The sequence below is a fragment of the Lithobates pipiens genome, unplaced genomic scaffold, assembly GCF_037356315.1.
Source record: "Lithobates pipiens isolate NorthernLeopardFrog02 unplaced genomic scaffold, aLitPip1_a1.2 Scaffold_8, whole genome shotgun sequence".
Classification (NCBI taxonomy): Eukaryota; Metazoa; Chordata; class Amphibia; order Anura; family Ranidae; genus Lithobates; species Lithobates pipiens.
The window spans coordinates 219,598,660-219,610,939 of NW_027507903.1; the positions used below are offsets into that span (position 1 = coordinate 219,598,660).

The following is a 12,280-nucleotide window of genomic DNA, read 5'->3' on the forward strand; positions in this document are numbered from 1 at the left end:
CGTTTTTTACTGTACATGAGAAAAAAAAAACTGCTCAAAAAAAGCTTTTAGTAACGTTTAGCATTTTTTTTTCTGTTGGGAAAACGCTCCCAACTCTACAAAAACAATAGTTATTTTCTGCTCCTGGAGGCTGAACACTATTTAGCATCTAAGAGCAGAAAAAAGAAAATGCTAGTTACCTCTTCTAGAAGCCTAAAAAAACGCTGGTGTGCATGGAGCCTATATGATAAGCATAGGAACTAACTCTGACCTTTTAATGTTTTGTTTCTCAATAAACACAGAAGTTCATAAAACGTTGGATGCCCTGCTGCCACCGGACACCTACTTCCGTTTCAACCCAGTCATGAATGAAGATATACCACTGGATGAAAACCGCAAGGAAAAGCTTAACCAGCTGCAGTCAGACGGGCAGCAATATCTAGATCGCAATGAAGAGAAACTTAAAAAAGCTGCCAAGGTGCTGAAACAAGAAAGATCAACATTTCAGTATATTTCTGACTGGGTTAAATTAAAATGTGACATGTATGAAGGCCCACCACTCTTTTCTAAACTCTAAATCTTCATCTATAACAAAGATGCTTGTCCATGAGCTTATCATGGACAGGAAAGTAGAGATCAACAGCACCAACTGATAGGGGCTCTAATATATAGCACATTATCGGGGTGCTGTTTACATAATCTCTGCTAGCCGGAAGGTAAAGGGATCACTGAGCAGGTTATTGTAATGACTGATGCCTAGATATAATTTGAAGGGATAGCATTACTTTTACATTTAAAGCATATTTTCGACACTGTATTTCAGAGGAAATGGGTGTATATATTGTATATACTGACTAGCTGACTTTTATTATATTTTTATTGATTCATTGGACTTCATGCAGCTTGATTATTTATTTAAAACCTGTTATTGATTCCTTTATGTGTGTGTTGTGAATAATTACCGAGCAAAAGCACATTCTTGGAATTTCCGTCCTCACTTTTAGTACTACTTTTCTAAGTCCAAAGTGGGGAAAGAAGCATTGAAGACTCCATCCTAATGCAGGCCTTTCATCTACTAAGAAAGAACTTGTTGAACACCCAAATTATGCAAACCATTTTTTTTTTACACAAAATGTTGTATAAAATGTAGCTTCATCTCCAGATCATTCCTTTTGTCAATCAGTCTGGATGAGAACTTTACAAAAGGGGGGGGGGGGGGCATCCAGTCTGCCCATCAGAAAGTTTCCTCCAACTCACTTGAGTCAGCTGTACTCTGCTTAGGGAAATAGCTGGGGCTTATGTAACCTGCTTGAGAATTGCAATGCTTTGTATATTTTCTATGTATGCTGGCTCAAACTTTTTAAAACGTACTGCATGCTGATGTTTCAAAAATCATATGGAAGCACATGCACATGAACATGTTTTGTGTGAGTTGTATCTACATTTGTTCTTGGCTTCCTCGATGAGAGCATTGACCTGAGGTATTGCATCTGCAGGAACATAATAAGAATAACCCTTCATTGCACCCCTCAAAAAAAACAAAAAACAAATCTGCATCCAATAGTGCAGATAAATTAGTGACAGAAGAAATATGAGTAGTTGATGCAGGATACAGATTAAAGGGTAACTAAAGGTTTTTTTTTTTTTTTTTAACATGCCCCCTCTGTGCAGTTGGTTTTGCATAGCGTGCCCCCCGATTTCTCCTCTTCTGCGGTCCCCAGTGGCGCTCCTGGCTCCTCCTCTACTCGAATGACCCGTTGGAGAGCCACTCTCCCCCTGTGCACTTGTGCTCCCTCAGTGGCACTCCTGGCTCCTCTTCTTCTCGAATGCCCCGTTGGAGAGCCACTCTCCCCCTGTGCACTTGTGCTCCCGTGTCCTGCTGCTGCATCCATTGACACAGACAGCAGGGCTCCCACATTCATTGGATTTGATTTACAGCAGAAGGAGCCAATGGCTGCGCTGCTATCAATCTATCCAATCCGGACCAGAGACACCGGCTGGAGATGGTGTGCTCACCCTGATCACGACCGGGTTCAGGTAAGTAAAAAGAGGGGGTCTGGGGGGGGCTGCTGCATCACAGGAGGTTTTTCACCTTAATGCATAGAAAGCATAAGGTGAAAAACCTCAAGGGTTTACAACCCCTTTTAACGGCTTGTATCTTCGCCTTTTAAATAAACCTGCCTCTTTCCAGTAAGGCAGTTTTGACAGGTGGAAGGGTGGCATTTATATACAGTTATACCTTGAAAATATTAAGCTTTCAACTTAGTCTGTGTTTTAATTTTTGTTACCATCTAGCGGCAAAGGTTCAAGCTAAAGTGGTTATAAATACTAAACCTTTTTTACATCAAAGCGTAGATCCACCCAAAAGTGGAAGTTACGCTTTAAGCACTCCTTACCCCCTGACATGCCACTTTTGGGAGGGAAGCGGGTACCTCGTTTTGACCGGTACCTAGCTCCCACTTCTACTCGGGCTGCCTAGGCGACTCAGTCGGAAGTTCTCTCTCCCCCTCCCTCCCTGTTATCTTCTGAGACACGTCACAGGTCCCAGAAGATTGGCCGGCCGTTGAGGCTCAGTGCGCACCCGGCTGTGAAGCCGCAAGCTGTCATAGCCGGGTGCACACACTTGCGATGCCGGGGAAAGACGAGGGAGACAGCCAAGGGTTCGGGCGGCCGCATCATTGGACTGTGGGACAGGTGTGTTTACACTTTTTGTAGCTGCTGAGTTTTAATAAACTCCAAAACATCTGGAACTCTGCTTTATTACATTGGCTGCGTTAAGATAAAAAAATTCTAGCTAGTAATATCACCTCCCTCATCCCCCCTATACTTACCCGAGCCCTCACTCAATCCAGCACTTTTCCCGTTTTGTATTGACTCTCCCAGCTCTCACAGTCAAATCTTGTGACGTAGGAGAAGGGGACTGAGTCAATCCATGCTACCTGTGTCTATGGACACAAGCAGCACCAGTCAAAATCGAGCCCATAGGTGTGTTACAATAGGAAGAAGCAAAGCGGCTTCCTGTGGTGGCAGACGAAGAGGAGGAGCCAGGAGCGCCAGCGGGAGGACTCCATAAGAGGAGGATTAGGCGTACTCTATGCAATTCCATTACACAAAGCAGGTAAGCATAGCATGTTTTGTTGTGTGTGTTTTTTTTTTTTTTAAACATGTTATTATCACTTTAATACACCAATAAAGTGCACACTACTATATTTACTGTAGATGGGATGGAATATTTTTCGCCAAGTAGTGCTATGTTTGCATCTTTCATTTTGAATTGGAGGATAACCCTAACTAATCTTAAAAATACTCTCTCCCCCTCCCTACACCCATACTGACTAACCTGTATAAAAAAGATCTGTAAACGTACCTATTTTCAGCCTGCTCCAGTCACATGATACAGCTTCCCTGTGCTAGCTAGTGATGACTATAGAAGAGAGGGGGGAATGCTGATAATAGCCTATGGGTGATGTGCCAGCTCCAAGACACTGCCAGCTGTTGTAAAGCACGCTCTCCTCTCCCCTGCAGCTGGCACTGGCTGACATAGGAGATCACGTGAGGGGCCTGACAGTAGGTCAGGATAGGTGTTAGAGGGGTAGTTGGAGCATTTTTAAGACTAGTTGGCTTTATCCTAGAAGTACTGAAAAAATAACGTTCCTTAAGTGCCCTTTTGATTTTTTTGTTGTTAGCAAAATTATAGATAATAACATAACTGTTTATGAATTTTGCAATCTATGTGCTGGAGAAACAAATATTCCTGTATTTTACTGCCCAACTATGTAGTTAATAAACTAGACTATTGTAGTATCTAAAAGTAAAATTATATTTTTGTGCTCTATATATCCTTGGTTTGATGAATAACCCAAAGACTGCAACTCTTAACATACATGCGTCCTAGTCTTCCTAAGATAATGATTAAGGATGTTGAATGTGTAAAATATTATCCTTTAATAGAAACTAGCCTGCCTAATTTCCTGCTATAACTTTTTAATATATATTTTGATAAATACTTGTTTTTCTTTTAAGCAACCCAGTATTGTCTAAGCCAGTGTTTCTCAACCCCAGTCCTCAGGGCGCCCCAACAAGTCTTGTTTTCAGGCTTTCCCTCTGATGAAATGCTTTGATAATTACTAAGACAGTGAAACTGATCAAATCACCTGTGCAAAATAACAGTGAAGCCTGAAAACATGACCCGTTGGGGTGCCTTGGGGACTGGAATTGAAAAACACCTGTCTAAGCCGACACCCCACTGTGTCACAAGGTACGGGTATCTTTGCCAGTAATTTTATATAGCACAACAGTTTAAATACACCAGCCAGCAACAAATATAAAAATCCTGCTTAACAGTCAATGCTACCAGGCATCTTTACTATCCACCAAGGTGCCCTAATCGGAAAAGGGGTGGTGGTTGAGTGTGGCTTAACTTGGGAAGTTTAGCCTTGCAGTTAGGAATCGCAAACTCTTAGTAACAAAGGGAAGACCGTTTCAGAGAAGATAGTTTCAGATAATAAAGAAAGTACTTGGATAATAAAGGTCATTTTATTATTTTAAGGTTTAAAATGGCTGATAGATTTGCTTTAAAAGCCTAACTCCAGGTACAAGTCCCACCCCAATAGGAGCCAGCCCTGTACTGTTAAAAAAAAAAAAAAAAAGAACAAATATTTTATATTCATAGAAGTGATGTTTTTTTTTCTTTGGCTGCCAGGAGCAGCACACACACATCCTCTCAGACCCAACTTTTAGAATAAGGCCCCTTTCACACGGACTGTCCAATCAAGTCCACCTGTTGGTTTTTCAGGTGTACTTGATGGCACCCTCAAGTCTCTTCTATGGAGCAGCGGATGTTAGCGGACACATGTCTATTGTCACCTGCTGCCATTCAATCTGATCCTGTCCGCCAAAAACAGATGGTTGGTGGTCCTATTCCCCATCTGTTCATTGGATTGTATAGAAACGGACATGGCGTTCTGTTTCCATCCGATTGTCTAATAGAGGAAAATGGGACTGTGTCCACTCTGCATAGCGGAGCGGACATGGACCTGTCATCCACCTGCTCAGCGGAGAGTTCACCCGCTGAGAAAGCGGATTCTGCTTAGTGGAGGCGGCCATGTGAAAGGGGCCTAAAGCTGAACTCCAGACAGATGTAGGACACTAATATAGCGCTTTACTAATCAATAGATTATTACTTTTTTTTTTGTAATACAAGCAATGTTAGTACCTGAATTTGAATCTATCAGCTTTATGCAGTCTACTCTACAGTCTATACAGCAGAGCTCAGAGAGGGAGAAGCAGTACGAGGAACCAATCGGGTATGCTCCACTGCAAGGAAGTACGGGGTGGCAGAAAGATGAGCCAATTAATTTTCGGCTTCTCCTTTTGTTGTTCAATCACAGGATAAAAGTACAGAGTAAAAGTGAACAGCAACAAAACACATCAGGTCAACTTCCCTGCCTGACGGGGCTTTGCTGTGGGGTAGAGCTCTCTAAACATCAGGACTAGATAGACAGAAATATCATTCATTTGGCACATACTGTAAAAATCTCTAATATATGTACTGTATATCATTTGTTTTTAGCTGTTTGGAGTTCAGCTTTAAATGTTTTTGGCAAAGTGTTTCTTATTTTCGATTCCCTCAAATGATGTACTGCATTTATAAATTTGCCACCAAGCCATGTATCCCAATAGATTTTTTTTACCCTGTATTTGCTGGTTCTGCTTGTAAGGAACAATTCTGATTTTCTTGGTCTGACTGTTTCACTGATATGTGAAAAACAAAATAAAGGAACCATATAAAAGCTTCATTTCCTATCCACTTTCAGACCGGACCATTTTGCTGGTCAATGATCAGAGGTCTTTTTACAATTTGGCACTGCGCTGCTTTAACTGGTAATTGCGCGGTCATGCAATGTTGTACCCAAACAAAATTTGCGTCCTTTTTTTCCCACAAATAGAGCTTTCTTTTAAAGGTATTTGACTCTGCGATTTTTATTTTTTGCGATATAAACGTAAAAAGACCGCACATTTTGAAAAAAAAATGATATTTTCTACTTTTTGTTATTAGAAAAATCCAATAAACTCAATTTTAGTCATACATTTAGGCCAAAATGTATTCAGCCACATGTCTTTGGTAAAAAAAAAAGTCAATAACTGTATATTTATTGGTTTGCGCAAAAGTTGTCACATCTACAAACTAAGGTACGTTTTCTGGAATTTACGCAGCTTTTAGTTTATGACTGCCTATCTCATTTCTTGAGGTGCTAAAATGGCAGGGCAGTACAAAACCCCCCCAAATGACCCCATTGTGGAAAGTAGACACCCTAAGGAAATTGATAAGAGGCATGTTGAGCCCATTGAATATTTTATTTTTTTGCCTTTTTGAATAATGACAAAAAAAATTATTATTTTTTTTTTACACAAAGTTGTCACTAAATGATATATTGCTCACACATGCCATGGTTATATGTGGAATTGTACCCCAAAATACATTCTGCTGCTTCTCCTGAGTATGGGGATACCACATGTGGTCGACTTTTTAGAAGCCTAGCCGCGTACGGGGCCCCGAAAACCAAGCACCGCCTTCAGGCTTTCTAAGGGCGTAAATTTTTTACTTCACTCCTCACTACCTATTACAGTTTTGAAGGCCATAAAATGCCAAGATGGCACAAAACACCCACAAATGACCCCATTTTAGAAAGTAGACACCCCAAGCTATTTGCTGAGAGGCATGTTGAGTCCATGGAATATTTTATATTTTGCCACAAGTTGCGGGAATATTACAAACTTTTTTTTTTTTTTCACAAAGTTGTCACTAAATGATATATTGCTCACACATGCCATGGGCATATGTGAAATGACACCCCAAAATAAATTCTGCTACTTTTCCTGAGTACGGGGATACCACATGTGTGGGATTTTTTGGGAGCCTAGCCGCGTACGGGGCCCCGAAAACCAAGCACTGCCTTCAGGATTTCTAAGGGTGTAAATTTTTGATTTTACTCCTCACTACCTATCGCAGTTTTGAAGGCCATAAAATGCCAAGATGGCACAACCCCCCCAAATGACCCCATTTTGGAAAGTAGACACTCCTAAATTTAGGGGTACACTAGTGATCAGGCCTGACTCTGCGAACGCTGCAGTTATGTGTGTTGTGTTTTGTAAGTGACAGTGATCGATCGATACTGCACTTGGGTGGGCTGGGCTGGGCTTGGCGGAGGGGCTAATCAGGTGCTAGCAGGTATCTGGGCTGATCCCGCTAACAATGCGTTTTGGGAAACCTAAACTGCTGGCGACGCTAATATAGATCTGATCAGATACTATATTACTAAGGGAGGTTTATGCTTTGTGCGTGGGTGTTAGCGGTACTGGCACTAACCTGACGCTGCCTGGGGCGACGCAGACCTTATCTGACCCTCAAACTTGTATCACCCGCCGGGTGATCAGGGGGTTAAACCTTTATTAGGTAATAAATGGCGGGTGCCCTGAAACTATAAAAAAATAACTAACCAACCAGCGTCACCTGTAACAGTTATATGGTGATCACTGGTGAAAGGGTTAACTAGGGGGCAATCAGGGGGCTTTATGCGGTAGTATATGGGGGTCCCTGGCGCTATAAAAAGCTGCGGCGAACCTAAATACCTACCTGCCTAACTAGCGTCACCTGTGACACTAATACAGCGATCAGAAAAGCGATCGCTTATTAGGCTGGGTTCACACTGGAGCGATGCGGGAACGTCACGAATCCGCGGCGGGTTCCCGCATCACACTGCCCTATGCGAACTGCTGGGAGTGTCAGTGAAATGTTAATGACACCCCCAGATCAGTTCGCATATCGCAGTGCGATCTGCAAACTCGGACAGGATTCTGCTGCGGACCAAAAAAAGGGTCCCGTACGAGTTTGCGGCGGGTGCGATGCAAATTCAGCCATACTATCTGTATGGCTGAACTCGAATCTCACAGAGATCGGATGTGATTTGCACTGCGGTGCGAATCACATCCGTTCTCATAAACTGCTGCAATGTGAACCCAGCCTTAGTGACACTGGCGACGGGGGGTGATCACGGGGTTAAACCTTTATTGGGGGGGTTAGGGGGTTACCCTAGAACTAAAGGGGGCTAACCCCAACTGCCCTAACAGTTATTACAGTCACAAATGACACCAATGCAAAAAAAAAAATGCAATTGGTGTCACTGTGACTGGGGGTGCAGGGGTGATTGGGGGGGTGAAGGGGGGGTGAGAGTGTGCCTGGCATGTTCTACTGTATTGTGTAGTGTTGGTGCAACTCACCGATCCTCTCTCCTCGGTGCCGGAACGAAAAATACCGACACGGAGGAGAGATTACATCACTTCCTCTGCCTGTGTTTACATTACAGGAGAGGAAGTGATGTCACGCTGCACTTCCATTCGTCAGGAGCGATCGCGAGGGGGTGGCCATGAACGAATGGCCGCCCCCTCATCCCGGATCGCTCCTGAACGGATTCCGACCGCCGCTGGCACCGGGGGGGGGGGCCCGATCGGGCCCCCCACCCGCGGGAAGGCAGGGACGTACAGGTACGCCCATATGCCTGCCCGTGCCATTCTGTCGACGTACATCGTCGTGCGACGGTCGGCAACTGGCTATAGTGCACATGTTAAATGCCGTTTTTCTTTGTTTATGAGGCTCTTCAAGCTTGTGAGCAGGAGATGTAATTCCTGGTCGGGGGTTACTTCATTTGGAATTCTATGATTTTATTTGACACAGTTTTATTAACCACTTAAGCCCCGAACCATTTGGCTGGCCAAAGACCAGAGCACTTTTTGCGATTGGCACTGCGTCGCTTTAACTAACATTTGCACGGTCGCGCAATGTGGCTCCCAAACAAAATTGACATCCTTTTTTTTTTCCCCACAAATAGAGCTTTCTTTTGGTGTATTTGATCACCTCTGCGGTTTTTATTTGTTTCGCTATAAACAAAAAAATAACAACTATTTTGAAAAAAAAAAAAAAGAATTTTTTTAAATTTTGCTATAATAAATATTCCCAAAAAATATATAAACATTTTTTTTCCTAAGTTTAGGCCGCTACGTATTCTTCTACATATTTTTGGTATAAAAAAAAAATCTCAATAAGCATTTGATTGGTTTGCGCAGAAGTTATAGCGTTTTACAAAATAGGGGATAGTGTTATGGCATTTTTATTAATCTTTTTTTATTAGTAATGGTGGCGATCAGCGATTTTTATCATGACTGCGACATTATGGCGGACAGATCGGACACTTCTGTCACGATTTTGGGACCATTCACATTTATACACCGATCAGTGCAATTCAAAAATGCATTGATTACTGTGTAAATGTGACTGTCAGGGACGGTGTTAAACGGGGATGGGCTCACTAGAACATGACAGATCACTGCTCCAAATCACTGGGATCAACAGTAAAATCAGTCTGTATATGCAGTAACGCATGCTTGTTTCACCTACTATGGAACCTAAGGGGTGAATCCTCCACGTTGTGTAAAAAGGCTGTTTTATCCTGTCTTCTCTGATCCTCCTCTTCTTCCACAGACCCCAATATATCTCCTGACCGTACAGAGCCTTGAGGGCACTCTGCACATGATCAGTTTTGGTGTGTATTGCTAAAGCATGTTTTTTTTTTTTTTTTTTTTTGTTCTTGGGAGGGTGCATGTGATCAGCACAGGTCCAATCTGCACTATCCAGAACAGGGTTCCTCGACCAGGGTTCCATGGATCCCTAGGGTTCCTCCAGAGGATGCGAAGGATTCCTTGAGCAATGAGCAATTTCTGCCTCTCAGATGAGTTCCCACTGACACCATTGCCCTTTTTAGCTATCTGTAAGGGGGCAATTCTTCCCAGTGACCACAAGTGTAAGAAGCATTCTGCCCATTGACCATCACACTAAAGTATCATGAGTTGTAGATATAGTCATTTTTTGGTAGGGGTTCCCTGAGACTGGAAAGTTATTTTGAAGGGTTCCTCTGTGTTAAAAGGTTGAGAAATGTTGTTCCAGAAAGAGGGTCAAGGGTCCTGCAGCCTCATAGGACATTCAAAGCAGAATGAAAAGTCCTCCTCCAAGCTTTAACCAGACACTGATAGAAGTCACAAGACTGCTCTAACTGCTGATGAAGAAAAGGTATTTAGCAGTTTATATTTACTAAAATAATTGCATTTCCATGTTCTGATTACTGTGGGAGACCAGATATAGTGAATGCAGGGTCCTAGGTTTAGTAACACTTTAAGGTATCTCCACTCTGGGTGAAAGAGATAATGAGACACATTTATCAGCATCATGGCCAATCTAGGCAGAGAGTAGTGTTGGATGGACAAAACATTTAAGCCGTACTCCAGCTAACATTTTTAAGCAGTTACAGCAGCAGTTTTTTTTTTTTGGACTATTTTTATGAATTAATAAAATCTGACCATTGTAAGCACCCCTGTCAGTATTAAATGGCGTGTCTCAACCCTCTACCTGATTATTTTGCTGGACAGCTCGGTCTGTTAAAGGAAATTGGAAAATAACAGACTTACTGGAAGGATGACCATTTTTTTTTCTTTTAGGTTTAATACCACTTTAAGTTTACTAAATTCACAATTAACTGTAATACAATGGGATGAATCAGTTTATTTGTTGTGTTTTTTTTTTTTTTTTTTTTACAGGATTTGCATTGGCTTTGTTGCTGGTTTCCATTTACATATTTCTATGGTAGTGTACATTCTTAATATGAAATATTGTCCATGTGTTCAATAAAATGCAAGATGTTTTACTAGATGCGTGTCACACGTTATTTAAAGTTATATTTTTATGTGTGTATGTATGCTTCAAGAAGTACTGCTTGTGTTTTTTCCTTTCTGGTTTTGCTGTGTTTTGAATAGTGCATATTTTAACCGCTTGTCGACCACCTGCCTGTAATGCGACTGGTGTAGGCAATGCAACGTAACCTGCCTACTGCTCGGTTTAGGGCGCGCATGCGTGCCTCCCATGAGCACCCGCTATGATTGTACACAACAGGAGCCTGTCACCGAGTCCCAGGCAGTGGTTCATGGCTGGGACCTGCTGATTGGCTGTGTACAGGCAGTCCCTGAGGTACGAACAGGTTAGGGACTGTTAAGTCGGATTTGTTCGTAATTCGGATGCGCATGCGCAGAACGGAGTTTTCAGACATCGTTTTCCAATGTGCATGCCGGTACCACCTGCCGTTCGTAAATAGTTGTTCGCAAGTCGGAGGTTCATAACTCGGGGACTCCCTGTACAGTCACAGCCCAGAGCTTTGTGTTGATAAATACAAATGTACTAATCCCACCGCACACGTTCCTGTTGAAATGGCTGTGCATCTAAGTGGGTGCTGTAGAGACCAATAGCTTGGAACCGTTTAAAGTCAAAACCAAAAATGTCACCAGCACACCAGGGATCTCCAAAATGGGTCCAAAGCTTTATTAGCGATCACATTGTTACAGCAGAAAGCAAAGTTTCAGAGCCATGCAGGATGTTGTCACAGCTTTCTCCTGTAACAATGTGATCGCTAAAAAAAGCTTTCGACCCATTTTGGAGATTGTTGGTGTGCTGATTAAATTTTTTGTTCTGTGTTGACAGTTTATAATATTATCACTGTATTAATGCCACTGGTGTTGTTAGTGTCAGATTTAATACCACCATAGTCCCATTATAAGTCGCTGATCAGTGCCATTAGTAGTATAAAAATACTACAGTGCCTTGCGAAAGTATTCGGCCCTCTTGAACTTTTCAACCTTTTGCCACAATCAGGCTTCAAACATAAAGATATAACATTTTTATTTTTTGTGAAGAATCACCAACAAGTGGGACACAATTGTGAAGTGGAACGAAATCTATTGGATAATTTTAAACTTTTTTAGCAAATAAAAAACTGAAAAGTGGTGCGTGCAAAATTATTCGTCCCAATCAAGTCTCTGTATAAATGCACCTGCTCTGTGATAGTCTCAGGGTTCTGTTGAAAGCGCAGAGAGCATCATGAAGACCAAGGAACACACCAGGCAGGTCCGTAATACTGTTGTGGAGAAGTTTAAAGCCGGATTTGGATACAAAAAGATTTCCCAAGCTTTAAACATCCCAAGGAGCACTGTGCAAGCGATCATTTTGAAATGGAAGGAGTATCAGACCACTGCAAATCTACCAAGACCTGGCCGTCCCTCTAAACTTTCAGCTCAGACAAGGAGAAGACTGATCAGAGATGCAGCCAAGAGGCCCATGATCACTCTGGATGAACTGCAGCTGAGGTGGGAGAGTCTGTCCATAGGACAACAATCAGTCGTACACTGCACAAATCTGGCCTTT

At 42.4% G+C, this 12,280-nt stretch overlaps 1 protein-coding gene across 1 annotated transcript in view; it reads left to right on the plus strand.

Moving 5' to 3' along the window:
• The window catches only part of PNPLA8 (patatin like domain 8, phospholipase A2), a 131,352-nt gene extending 125,567 nt beyond the window's left edge, over window positions 1-5,785 (plus strand). Inside the window, exon 10 of the mRNA XM_077472060.1 lies at window positions 282-5,785. Coding sequence (XP_077328186.1) covers window positions 282-556 — 275 coding nt within the window. The 3' untranslated portion in view covers window positions 557-5,785. The remainder of the gene's footprint in view (window positions 1-281) is intronic.
• Window positions 5,786-12,280: the final 6,495 nt, after the last annotated feature.